Source organism: Portunus trituberculatus, chromosome 28, assembly GCF_017591435.1.
Source record: "Portunus trituberculatus isolate SZX2019 chromosome 28, ASM1759143v1, whole genome shotgun sequence".
Lineage (NCBI taxonomy): Eukaryota > Metazoa > Arthropoda > Malacostraca > Decapoda > Portunidae > Portunus > Portunus trituberculatus.
The window spans coordinates 6,041,773-6,056,055 of record NC_059282.1 but is presented as its reverse complement, the minus strand read 5'-3'; the positions used below and the strand labels follow the sequence as shown (position 1 = coordinate 6,056,055).

The window sequence follows — 14,283 nt, the reverse complement described above, 5'->3', positions numbered from 1 at the left end:
GCCAAGGTTCTTCATGTGTGTGTGTGTGTGTGTGTGTGTAGGAAGGTACTGTGTCGTGCTGGATCGTGCAAAAGTTGTCCAGGCAAAACCCCTACAGTACTGGGACACATTTTTACCTTGAGATTTGTGTACGATTAGACCATTTTATTAACTTTAAGAAGGGTCTATGGAGGTCAGAAGATTAATGGCCTGAGTCTACACTATTTAAATCCCCCCACATGAGTTTCTGAAGCAGTATAAAATCACCAAATATTAAGTAGAATGGTCATGGTACTCAAGGGGTTAATGGCGCCCTTCTGGAACGAGTCCCGGGGTCTGGTTGTGGTAATAGTGTTCTGGAAGGAGTTTTTATGCCCACAAGCTAATGGTGTCCCCCGGCAGGTGTTTTTGCGAGGTCCAGCCCCTTCCTCTTCAGCGCTGATGGAATTTTTGCGCACGACACCGACCGCTATACATTTTTTTTATGTTAGGCAGCTCTGGTTACGTGCTCCCTTCATTCATGAGTTGTTCCTAAAGTCCCAAGTTGCGAAATTCAAATGTAGAACGAGATGAAGACACACAATCACAGGAAGCTCCAAACACGAGTCATACAATCCCGAAGAGTTTCCTGTACACTGCCACGACTCGAGAATATTGTAGTAGTTTTAGAAAGCACAGGGATACACATTCTCTCTCTCTCTCTCTCTCTCTCTCTCTCTCTCTCTCTCTCTCTCTCTCTCTCTCATACAGTCCCGCGTGTTTGGAAGGCTATTAGTGAGAGTATACTGACTGGGTGCCTTTCACAAAAATCCCTGGCAATAGTAGTTTTGTAGTTTTGGGGACATCCTTTACTGCATCCTTGTCTCATGCTACTTTTCCTGACGCTCCAGCCGCGCCATGAGTGTTCCCCAAGGCGTGAGTGATTCCCTGATGGCCCACACTGTCCTAACCATACAACGCTGCACAGTATTCCCTAGATTAACCTCTTCAGTACCATGACACGTTTTCATATTGATTCTGGTTATTATTTCATGATTTTATACAGCTTCAGAAATATGTGTGGGGGATTAAAATACTGAAGCCAATCGCCATTAATCTCCTGACCTCCTAATGTCAATAAAATGGTCTAATCGTACACAAATCTCAAGGTGAAAATTTGTCCCAGTATTGAAGGGGTTGATATCCGTTCAAATTACACCAAAACTGTCCTAGTGTAAGACCCTTTTTTTCTTCTATTTCTTTTTTTTTTTTTTTTTTTTAGAGGACGCAATATAAACTTTATGACGGTGTAACATTAGAAGTGTACCGTGCACCTCTTCTCCTCTCGCACCACCACTACCACTACCACTACTACCACTACCCTGCCCCACGAACCCCTCCCAGCTTCGCCGCCTCCATTTCGGCTAGTGTCTAATTTCGGCGTCACAATTAGAGCGAAGCAGCAGCGGCAGAATTTGTAGATATTTGACACTAATGCTGATTGAGTCGGATTTTATGTTTTCGGTGATGGCTGTCGCTGTGAACTGACCAATGGGAGACGGCGAAGGAGGACACGGCGAAGGGAAAGGGGGAGAGGGAGAAGCGTCGTGTCCAGGTTGCGAAAGTTTCCTCATCAGGCAGAGAGCGAGACGGCATGGAGGTAAAAAAAGGAAAACAACTGCGAGAGCGTGAGGGAAAGGGGGAAAAGGGGTAAGGAAGAGGGGTTACAAGGGGAGAGAAAAAGCAGAGAGAGCCACGGACATGGAGGGGAAAGAGTGAGGGGGAAAAAAGCTAGAATAGATGAGGGTTTGTGCGAGGGAAAAGATACACACACACACACACACACACACACACACACACACACACACACACACACACACACACACATATACACACGCAGAGGCACACACGAAGCAAAAAAGAAGCAGTACAAACAATAATTGGACGAAAAAACAATGAAGTATGGTAATAAGTATAAATTTGTTCACAGACTCAAAAATTAAACAAACAAACGCACTTGCAAAAGAAGATGAAATTAATGAGCGTGAGAAACTGTGAAAAAATAGAGAGAGAGAGAGAGAGAGAGAGAGAGAGAGAGAGAGAGAAAGTAATGACTCTTCACTTTTCTCTTCCATACCTATTCCTATTTCTCCTCTCCTCTCTTATTCGTCCTTGTTCTCCTCCTATTCGTTCCATTTCTCTTCCTCCTCTTTTCTCTCTTCTTCTTCCTCTCGTCCTCTTCTATTCACCAGTATTTTCCTCCACACATCCTCATGTTTATTGCGCATTTTGCTTTTCAGCTTTTTTCTTCCTCTCCCTTTTGCGTTCTCCCTTCATTGCTCTTTCCTTTTCATCTTTTGAAACACCTTCCCTCCATCCTCTCTCTCTCTCTCTCTCTCTCTCTCTCTCTCTCTCTCTCTCTCTCTCTCTCTCTCTCTCTCTCTCTCTCTCTCTCTCTCTCTCTCTCTCTCTCTCTCTCTCTCTCTCTCTCTCTCTCTCTCTCTCTCTCTCTCCTTTCAAATTTATGCTCCTCCTCGTTTTCATCTCGGTTGCTTCCCTTATAGTATATTATTCTCGTCCTCCTCCTTCTCCTCCTCCTTTATCTCTCTCTCTCTCTCTCTCTCTCTCTCTCTCTCTCTCTCTCTCTCTCTCTCTCTCTTATCCTCACTTTATTCATTTTTTGCGTTTCCGTGTCTGATTTCTATGTTTTTACTGGTTATTCTTCTTTTCTCTGTGCTAACTACTACTACTACTATTACTACTACTACTACTACTACTACTACTACTACTACTACTACTACCACTACTACTATTACTACCACTATTACTATTACTACCACTACTACTATTACTACCACTACTACTATTACTACCACTACTACTACTACACACACACACACACACACACACACACACACACACACACACACACACACACACACACACACACATGGGAGATGAAAGAGTGATACTTTTAATATTCTGGTGTGGAAAAAGAAACCGTACTATTAAAACATAACTTGAACTGCAGGATGACTCGAGTGTAAAAACTTTTCAGAAGGAAATAAAATGTGTAGAAGTGAGAGAGAAGACTAACTATTTTTCATCATTGTGTTTATTGCCTCAGGAACGGAGAGAGAGAGAGAGAGAGAGAGAGAGAGAGAGTGAGGGAGGGAGAGACAGATAGACAAACAGATAGAGAGCCTAAACAAATGAAGAAATGGTATGATAAAAAAAAACTATCTTGAATGAAAAAAACATGAGAAAAAAAATAGAAAAAAGGATAGAAAGCAGAGAGGACTTGGAATTCTTGCACAGGTAAACTCGAGTCTTTTCCACCTTGTCTTCACCTGGGCGGGACTGAGCTGCCCTTGTCTCCGTCTTGAGAGGAAAAAAATCGTATTATGCACTGACTCAAAAAGTACCACGAGGCATTTACGTCCCGCTACTCCCCACGTTAATGAAGCAGAAACTGAGGCTTTTTATATCTCGCTTTTTTGTTTCCACTATTTTTTTCTCTCTTTTTTTCGAGGAATCAGCAAGAGAGCATTGTGTGTGAAGAGCTTAGAGAGAGAGAGAGAGAGAGAGAGAGAGAGAGAGAGAGAGAGAGAGAGAGTGTGTGTGTGTGTGTGTGTGTGTTCCCATTGTTATATATCATAATGATATGGTTAAGGAGCAATGACGGAATGAGAGGCGACAGAAACGAGACACTGCTTTCAGAAAATAACGTTTTTAAGCCATTATGAGACACGCCCTTAAATAACAGAACACACACTTGCAACAAAATAGTAAACATTCTAGTAAGTTAACGCCAGGTAAAAAAAAAATATTCCTTAGTCATCCAGTCACGCTTCTCAGTTCTTATCAGTCACGTTCCCTGCAGGAGGCGCCACGGTAGCCCAGCATGGCGTGCCCCGGACAGTGACAACAGCAGTGGGACAGACAGCGTATCTTCACTGCCGGGTATCTGACTTAGGAGACAATGAGGTAACCAACTAACCATCCTCTCTCTCTCTCTCTCTCTCTCTCTCTCTCTCTCTCTCTCTCTCTCTCTCTCTGATACCATTACCGCGTGTGCCTGTGTATGATTTACGTACAAAAGCGTGGCATTGCAAAGGTCAAAGGTCATAACCGATATTTTGTTGATACACTTCCATTTCACTCGATTTTATTGGCGGCAAATTAATCCCTCATTTGAATAACAGCTGGGGGATTAATAAAAAAAAATGCAACTGTTATACATATGTTGCCTTTACTGCTTTTGTTTGAATTGTGATTACTGTCGATACTACTACTACTACTACTACTACTACTACTACTACTACTACTACTACTACTACTACTACTACTACTACTACTAATGCTAAGGTCATTTTCAGAAAGTGTCATGGATCAGACAGAGAGATTTGCACGTTATGAGCTCAGGCAGAGTTGTCTTCGCCTCGGATCAGCGTTTCCAGGTGTGTGTGTGTGTGTGTGTGTGTGTGTGTGTGTGTGTGTGAGTGGGTCCATGTGTCACCACCACACACACACAAACACACACATCCCCCGAAAAAGATTACAAATTATACCCCCTTCACACAAAACCAATTACCAGCGCGGATCCTAATTACAAAACACAGATTATTTGCACCTACGCTAATGAAATGTTATATGATTACATACATATAGATTTTGTGCCGCACTGTAGTCCACTTTGCTTGATGATGTGTGTGTGTGTGTGTGTGTGTGTGTGTGTGTGTGTGTGTGTGTATCTGGGAGAGACAGAATGCATGAATAGACGTGTATGGGTGTGAATAGAGAGTATATGTGAGTGAGTGTGCATATGTTGGTTAGGTTAGGTTAGGTTAAAGCGACTGAGTGAATGGGTGTGATTGTATGTGTGTGTGTGTGTGTGTGTGTGTGTGTGTGTGTGTGTGTGTGTGTGTGTGTGTGTGTGTGTGTGTGTGTGTGTGTGTGTGTGTGTGTGTGTATGTGTGGTGGTGAGTAGACTAAACATAGACTGGGTTTCCTCATCAAAAAAGTTAGGTTAGGTTAAGTGTACCGATGAGCGAAGTGAGTTTGAATGAGTGTGTGTTTGTGTGGTGGTGGGTATCAGAGAGAATGTGTACCGGATTTCCTCATCAATAAAGCTAGGTAAGGTTAATAGAATGTAGAAATGAGCGAGGTAAACTTGAATGAATGTGTATGTGTATAAGTGGGTATCAGAGTGAAGGCATAACGAAAGCAAGTTTGAATACGTATGTGTATGTGTGTGTTAGTGGGTATCAGAGAGACTGTATACCAGGTTCCCTCATCAATAAAGTTAGGTTAGGTTAAGTTAGAATGTACAAACAAGTTAAAGTTTGAATGAGTGTGTGTGTGTGTGTGTGTGTGTGTGTGCTGGTGGCTATCATAGTAAACGCATAGTAAAAGCAAGTGTGAATGAGTGAATGTACGAATAATGTGCTTTTCGGTATTAGAGTGAATGCATAACGAAAGTATGTAAGATAGAATACGTATGTGAATGTGTAGTTGTTGGGTATCAGAATGAATGTATAGCGAAAGCAAATTCAAATGAGAGTGTGTATGTGTTGTAGAGTATTAGAGTGAATGCATAGCGGGTTTTCTCATCAATAAGGCCGCAGTTCGCATTCCATCACTATTGCATGGCAGAGTAGGGACTAAAACACAGCGGCTGGAAATAAGCGAAGGCCACAGCGGTTTGATATCCCAGCTGCTTACGGCTCGGCGTGCAATATATCGCCCACCGTTTAATATTGCGTCAAATATTTCTTCCCCTGTTGCAGGATCGTGTGTATTTATTCATCTCATTCACATGCTGTTATCTATTCTATCTATTTCCTACCTCTTCGTATATATTGGCAAGTTGTGCATCACCTTTTTTTTTCTTTTTCTGCCTTGCATGTTCTAGTTTCCGCTCTCTCTCTCTCTCTCTCTCTCTCTCTCTCTCTCTCTCTCTCTCTCTCTCTCTCTCTCTCTCTCTCTCTCTCTCTCTCTATCTATCTATCTATTTATCTGTTTATCTATCTCTTTATCTATTGATCTATCTATCTCAGGTCATTCATCCCGAAAAGTCAGAGAACTGGACACTACAGATCAAGTTCGCACAGCTTCGGGACGCGGGAGTGTACGAATGTCAGGTGAACACGGAGCCAAAGACCTCCGTGTCCTACCTACTGCGAGTCTCAGGTGAGTCATCGCAGCACTGGTAACGCCCCATCTGTAATGATGCTACTGCTCCTACTACTACTACTACTACTACTACTACTACTACTACTACTACTACTACTACTACTACTACTACTACTACTACTACTACTACTGCTACTACTGCTACTACTACTACTACTACTACTACTACTAATACTACTACTACTACTACTACTAATAATAATAATAATAATGATAATAATAATAATCCTACTACTACTACTTATCCTATTCCTACTCTTACGCCTACTACTACTACTACTACTACTACTACTAATAATAATAATAATAATAATAATAATAATAATAATAATAATAATAATAATAATAATAATATTAATAATAATTATGAGAAAAAGAAAACCAAAAAGGAAAAAGAAGGTAAATCAAATAAGAATACGGAAATATTACGAACAGGAATGAAAATTGCGAGAATGTATTTTTTCATCGTAATATCACAGGAATGTCACGATTAACCCCTTCAGTACTGGGACACATTTTTACCTTGAGATTTGTGAATGATAAGACCATTTTATTGACATTAGGAAAGGTCTATGGAGGTCAGAAGATTAATGGCCACAGTCTTCACTATTTTAACCCCCACATGAGTTTCTGAAGCTGTATCAAATCACCAAATAGTCACCAGAATGAATATGGAAGCACGTCATGGTACTGAAGGGGTTAAAGTGTTATTATATCCTTGAAAACATTCTCTGCAGGTTGGCCATCACAGAAAATGTAGTGTTTCTGAGGGGGACTATTTCTATAACTGTAAGTCCTGTTTTTTTTTTTTTTTCGTATTCAACCATTACACTATTCAATTTCTCATCTCTACTAGTTCTTTTAGCCTCTAGACGAAATTTCTATAGTTTTCAATATTAATTTCAAGATTCTTGTGAGAGATTAATGAACATTCTAGTATAACAATGAAGAAAAACATTATAAAAGCTACATTTAAGAACAGCTAAATGTTTAAAAGCACAATATTAAATCAGAGGTGAAGGTAAACTAATGAAAGCCAAAAACTAGAGGCTCAGGTAAAAGAAAAGGGTGCAGTTACTTTATCATCGGATTAACTCACGGGGTTTCCTTTCTTACAGAGGCCAGGGCGGTGCTGGAGGGGCCCGAGTACGTCAAGGCAGGAAGTTCCATTAACCTGACGTGCTATATCAACCAACCTCACCTCCAAGGTATTTAAAACCACGTGACTTGTTCCTTCCCTCCCCGCCCCTTCCTTTCGTTCTCTCCAGTTGGTTCTTTTTCTCGCTGTTCATTCCTTACTTCATGTTCTTCTTACGTATTTTAGTTTTCTTTTTAGCGAGCTGTCCATTCCTTTTCCTCTTCCTTCGTCTTCTGCAGTAGTTTTTTTTTTTTTTTATCAGTGTCTATTCCTTATTTATTTCTTATTTCTGATTCTTGTTCGCTGCCACAAAACATCTGATTAATTTTGTAGTTTTCTCGAGCACTTTTTTTTTTTACTCTGCTTGAAAATTTATAAATTATTTCCCTTTACCTTTTCCACCTCTCTCTCTCTCTCTCTCTCTCTCTCTCTTGGTGGTTTCCTCGCTCTCCACATTGTAAATCGCGGAGGAGTTTGAGAAAATATGACTGCCACAAAAAGATGTGAAAGGGGGAAAATGAAAAATGGTAACACAATAGGTTTAGAATTATAAATCTCTCTCTCTCTCTCTCTCTCTCTCTCTCTCTCTCTCTCTCTCTCTCTCTCTCTCTCTCTCTCTCTGTTTTTACATCCCTAACTATCAGCAAATATTTAAATTGCTGACAGAAAAAACATCATAAATTCAGGGCGTGGAGCTGATACACTATTCATCTCAGCCTGGCGGGGATTTATCGAGGGGAAAACAAAATTATTATCCTTTGCGTACGTCATTTGGAAACCGAAAATAAAAACCTATCGATTACTCTCCCTCCACACACACAAACATACAAACACACATACAATAGCATTCACCAACCCACCTACTCCCTCCCACACCCACCCACACACACACACACACACACACACACACACACACACACACACACACACACACACACACACACACTGACAGCTATCCATCTATGTACCGCTTCCCCCAAACATACAATTAATGGCATACCGAGAGAGACAAAGGGTCTATGGAAACATTTATATAAAAGACAAGGTTATGTATGACTAATTATACCTGCAGATTAATTAATAAGCACCAGGCAGTTACATTAGTTATGGGGCACCTGGATGTAATAATTAAGGTGAGGTGGACGGGTGGGGGGTGATCACGACTGACAGCCATACACATTTAGCTCCGAAATTTTTTATTGGAATGCGAACTATGTATTTGCCTTACTCCGCTTCTACTTTGAGTCCAAAACTTGTACTTCTGATACTGTGATTCTGTCTTCCTAGTATACAGGTCTGAATTAACAAGGCACTATACATAAACATTTACTTTATTTTATTTTATTTATTTATTTATTTTTTTTTTTACTGGAATGCGAACTATGTATTTGTTTTACTCCGCTTCTCCTCTGAGTCGGAAACTTGTACTTCTGTTATTGTGATTCTATTTTCTTATTAGACGTGAATTAACAAGGTACTATACCGGCTACATAATGGGAACCTATTTATTTTATCATGAACTTATTTTATTTTGAATCAGATCCTCGTACTCTTGTTGCTGTCACTCTCATTCTCTGCAGCAACATGAATGAACAAAGTAAGGTACAGATTAGAGAATAGAAACCTACTTGTTTGATCATACATTGGCTCTTACTATGAATTAAAAACTTGAAAATCTATTACCGTGACTTCTCTCTTCAACGCAATGAAGTGAATGAACAATACAAAATATCTACAACATTGGAAAGATCTGGAATATTTATCAAAACTATTACTAGATTATTGATAATGTGCAGTTTTACGGAAAAATACTAACTTGCAATTCTGAATACTGAAGCAAACATTTTAGGCATCAAAGAACAGTGGAAGTCAGAACAGTAACACAACCACACTCCACCATGACTAAATTCTATCTTCCACTCGAATCCCTTGCAAGGTCTTGTAAGCTTAATCTCTTCAGTACCAGAACGCGATTTCATTTCCATTCTGGTTACTCTTTAATGATTTTATACAGCTTCAGAAACATATGCTGGGATTAGAGAAGTAAAGACTCTGGCTACTAATGTTTTGACCTTCATAGACCTTTTCTAATGCAAATAAAATCGTCTAATCATGCCAAAAAAAAGAAAGGTAGAAATGCGTTTCAGTACTGAAGACGAGAGACCAGAAGATTTAACACTAAGAAAAAAAAAACAAGTGGAATTGAATACAGGAAGTTGTACACCTGACTACGGTCGTATTGTTGGCGAGTGTATGCTGTGGTTGCGTTCTGAGTTGTGAGTGTGTTGGTGGTGTGTGTGTGTACCTGGTCTCCGCACCGTGTCACTCTCTCCTCGACAAGTAAGGCAGGTAGCGCAGGGATCGGTGCAGGGCAAAGCAAGGCACGAAGGGGACTGTAAGCTCTGCCTCGGTAAAGATGAGAGAGCAATAGCTCCGCTAACTTAACCATATACCTGCAATTATCACCTGAGTTCATAAGGAAAAGCACGAAACTCACCTACTTACTCATACACTGTCTCATTCACTGCCTCACTCACTCATTCACTCACCCACTCACTCATACACTGTTTCATTCACTCATTCACTGCCTCACTCACTCATACACTGGCTCACTCACTCATTCACTACCTTACTCACTCATTCACTGCCTCACTCACTCATTCACTGCCTCACTCACTCATTCACTACCTTACTCACTCATTCACTGCCTCACTCATTCACTCACTGCTTTATTCACTCATTCACTGCCTCACTCACTCATACACTAACTCACTTGATCATTCACTGCCTTATTCATTCATCACTCATTCACTGACTGACTCACTCATTTAATATCTCACTCACTCATTCATTCACTGCCTTAATCACTCATTCACTACCTCACTCACTCTTACACTGTCTCATTCACTCATTGACTCACTTACTCACTGCCTCACTCACTCACTCACTGACTCACTCACTCATTCATTTCGTCACTCTCATTTATTACCTTACTCACTCATTCATTCGTTGCCTCAATCACTCATTCACTGCCTCACTCATTCACTGCTTCACTCACTCATTCACTGGTTCACTTACTTCCATCGTAACTTATTTATTTAGTCACTCGCTGGCTGAATGGCTGATTGACTTGCTTATTTCTCGCATTTTATTTAGTTAACACTTATTTTTTTCGCATTTAAGGCCGTTTTTTCCTGATTTATTTTAAGTACCACGTCATTAAATTTTCTGTTTATTTAGATCTTTAATACTTCATTTCTTTCTTTATTCTATGTGAGAGGACATGCATTATTTGTCTGTTTCCTTTTCTCTCTCTCTCTCTCTCTCTCTCTCTCTCTCTCTCTCTCTCTCATATATTACACGTCCCAAACAACAACGTACTCGAATGACACAACAATCTAACTAGTGATTATACGACTTAACTCATTAAGAACACTCAAGATGCCACTCGCACACACTTACTGATTAGCACCGTGACTGGGCAGGTGTGTTGTCACGATTTCCAAGGTTGCTTAATGCTAGACTATTCATAAACGTCCATATTTATCTTCGCTTTGTGTATATATTAAACATTTCACTGGTCAAGCTTTATAATAGTATTTTTTCCGGGATGGGTAGGGTAAGGGAGGATAAGGGAGGGTAAGGGAAAGGGGGAGGCAAGGGTAATTATATGTATGTATGCAGTTGAATTTGGAATATCAAGTGTGCAAAACGGGAGAGCATATAATGAAAGTGTTTTTAAAATGTAATGGTCTCTTTCGTGTAGTTGTTTCAGTGCATTTAATTTACAGCTGAAACAGTATCATAGTGGGGAAAAAATATATGTTACCTGAAAATTCGATGATATAAATCACCGAATGGACAATAACACATTTGTTTAATCTACACGAATGTATCTATCTTCTGTATACAGGTTTAGCTTTCACTATTCCTCTTCTCTCTTTCCATCCATTATCCTGGACTTATTTTTTTATGTAACAGAGAACTACCAAGGGAAAAAAGATGAATATTAGAAAAAAAAAGGCCCACTTGAATTGTAGTCTCCATAAAAGAATAAAAAGAATTAGTCAAAATTTAGGGACAAATGTCTCGACTTCTCTCTCTTATTGTTCTACTTATCCCTCTCCTTATCCTGTCTCTTTATATATTGTGCAGGGGTTATCATCTATCTGTCAGTCTGTTTACCTCATTATACCATCCCTCAGTAGCAAACTATCCCCTTTTCCTGTCTTTCCACATGCTATCAGAACATATTGGATTGTCTAGCTGTTTATCTTCATATCCAAACCATCCTTACTAATAGCAATACTGTTATCAACCTGTCTATCTCTCTATCTCGCTCTCCTACCCTTTCACATAATTTCCAAAACTGTTTATCTACTTTTCTATCCCCTGTACATAATTTCCATGATTGTCTATCGCTGCAATATCTCTCTCTCTCTCTCTCTCTCTCTCTCTTTGTGCAACCTCCAGGCATAATATTTAAGTGTCTGGCTATCTTTCTCTAACTGTCTATTTTGCTCTCTTAACCTTTCATACAATTTCCAGGACTGTTTTTCTACTTTTCTATCTCATTGTATAATTTCCAGGGCTGTCTGTCGCTGCACTATTTCCCTCTATTACGTGTTTTAGTGTCTATCTTTCTTATCCCCCATACACATAACTGTCGGTCTCGCTCTCCTAACCATTCACACAGCTTCTAGGAGTGTTAATCAACTTCTCTATCATATTATTTAATTTCCAGGGCTGTCTATCACTGCACTGTTTCTCTGTATTACGCGTGTGGGTGTTTCTCTTTCACATCCCCCTATGTCGCTCTCCTAACCCTTCACACAACTTCCTATTTTTCTATCTCATTATTTAATTTCCAGGGCTGTCCATCTGCATCATCTGTCTATATTACACGTCTCGGTGTCTATCTCTCTTTCTGATCCCTCACACACTTCGCAGGACTGGTTTACTGGTACCACGAACACGAGATGCTGCAGTATGACGGGGCAGCGAGCATCACCACGCGAGGAGACGAGTCTGGTGTCACTTCAAGCCTCTCAGTGCCCCACGCAGAACCCCGTCACGCAGGCAACTACACCTGCTGACCCACCTCGGCACAGCCCGCCTCCCTCTATGTTACTCTGGTGCAAGGTGGGGTCGTGTGATTCAGTGCCAGTGTTTCTTTGTGCTCTGACTGCTATATGTGTTTATTGAGGTGTTTTGTTGTTTTTCTTTCTGTTCGTTGTTGTTTTTTGTTGGTGGTGGTAGTGGTTTCCTCTCTCTCTCTCTCTCTCTCTCTCTCTCTCTCTCTCTCTCTCTCTCTCTCTCTCTCTCTCTCTCTCTCTCTCTCTCTCTCTCTCTCTCTGCATGCGGCTAGGTAGTGTTACACAGACGTGTCAATTTGCGGGGAAAACAACTGAACGACATACGACACAATTAGGGCAGTGCCAATCAACACCTGACACCGTGAACGCGACGTGTAATAGCAAGGCATAGGCGATGAAAAATGCGCGCGCACACAGTCACGCACACCTACCCACCAACACACACACACACACGCACACATTATCCACGTTCACACCGACATGATCAAACTCGTTTCTGAAATAAGCATCATAAATATTTTCCCTCTCTTTTCCTACAACGCAGGGGAGCAACCGGCGGCTGTGCAGACAGGAGTAGCCCACAGGCCCCTCGCAGCCCTCAGCGCACCTCTCCTGCTGGGGGCGCTACAGATACTGGCGGCGGCACGAGTGAGATGATGAGCCACACCGCGACATCACCGAGTCACAGGGAACCTCGAGGAAGCGTGGATTTCCCTCCCGAAAGCCATCCATGGTTTTAAGACATGCTTGGGTGGCGTGGGGTGAAGGAGGGGCTGCAGGAATGACCAAAGTGGAGTTACCCTGGAGTGGACTGGAGTGAGGATGCAATAAAGGGTACCCATATTGCAGAACGGTTTGTAGTTTGGATTTTATGCCTCCAGTCACTATGTCTGAAGCTTCTTGGACTAGACTGAGAGTAAAAGTGTGTGCGTACCTTGACTCAACACACATTCACACCCAGGCCGCTCCATGAAGGGCGTCAGAACTGCAGTGGAATAAAACCCAGTCCACTGCGGCGCCACATGTCAATGTTCACTAGTACAAGTGTCTGCAAGGCGCGTCTCGTCTCTACTGAGCAGCGGGTACTCGTCTCTGTAACTTCAACTCCCACAAGCGTGTTCAGGCGAGAGGATGACGCGTCCTTTACTTTTACACGAGTCCAGGAAGGGAAATTATGTTTGAGTGCTTCTGTGAGTCCATGTGAAACTAATGTGAATGAGTTTTTGTATGTGAAAGAAAGAAATTAACTTTATAACACCTAAACTTAAATCCATGAGGATAAGGTGACATGTATTGAGTGCGTTTCCTTGATTGAAATATGCGTCAAAAGAACCAGAACTGAAAGTGGCTGGAGGGAACAATGAAACACGTGCAGGTCACACATAAAGTTAAGCTAGTGCACGTTTCCGGCCTTCTCCCGCTTCCTACCGTCTCTCAACAACGAACTATAGCAATGCCTTGGCCGTAAAGAATAAAAAGGCACTGACGCGGTGGATGATCGGGGAAAGAACAGACAAGTGGAGGAGGAGAAGGAATAAAAAACGTTGCCGCTAAACTTAACTCGAACTGACTTGACCTTTCGTGTAGGGACGCCAGCTCCAGCCATTGAGAAAGTGTAATAATTATAATCAAGTGTAAAGCATTTGATGTATGTAATTTTAGAACAAGTAAATTATGTGTAGAGTTTCAAGAGATGATTCATTTATGTGTGTGTGTGTGTGTGTGTGTGTGTGTGTGTGTGTGTGTGTGTAGGAGCCTTTCATTTGGGTGATGAGAAAGACACATTATTTTCTATGACGTAATTTAGCAACATTATTATTATTCACTTGTGGTTTCCTTGTAGTGAGACGAACCAAAAGACAAACACCACACTCTCGTTTCGTCACCACAACATGT

At 41.2% G+C, this 14,283-nt stretch overlaps 1 protein-coding gene across 1 annotated transcript in view; it reads left to right on the top strand.

Annotated features, from left to right (window-relative positions):
- Positions 1–14,073, top strand: part of LOC123510090 (lachesin-like) — a 65,123-nt gene extending 51,050 nt beyond the window's left edge. Inside the window, exons 4-9 of the mRNA XM_045264892.1 lie at positions 3,842–3,945; positions 4,338–4,418; positions 6,018–6,150; positions 7,272–7,361; positions 12,242–12,433; positions 12,932–14,073. Of these exons, the coding sequence (XP_045120827.1) occupies positions 3,842–3,945; positions 4,338–4,418; positions 6,018–6,150; positions 7,272–7,361; positions 12,242–12,387 (554 nt within the window). The 3' untranslated portion in view covers positions 12,388–12,433; positions 12,932–14,073. The remainder of the gene's footprint in view (positions 1–3,841; positions 3,946–4,337; positions 4,419–6,017; positions 6,151–7,271; positions 7,362–12,241; positions 12,434–12,931) is intronic.
- Positions 14,074–14,283: the final 210 nt, after the last annotated feature.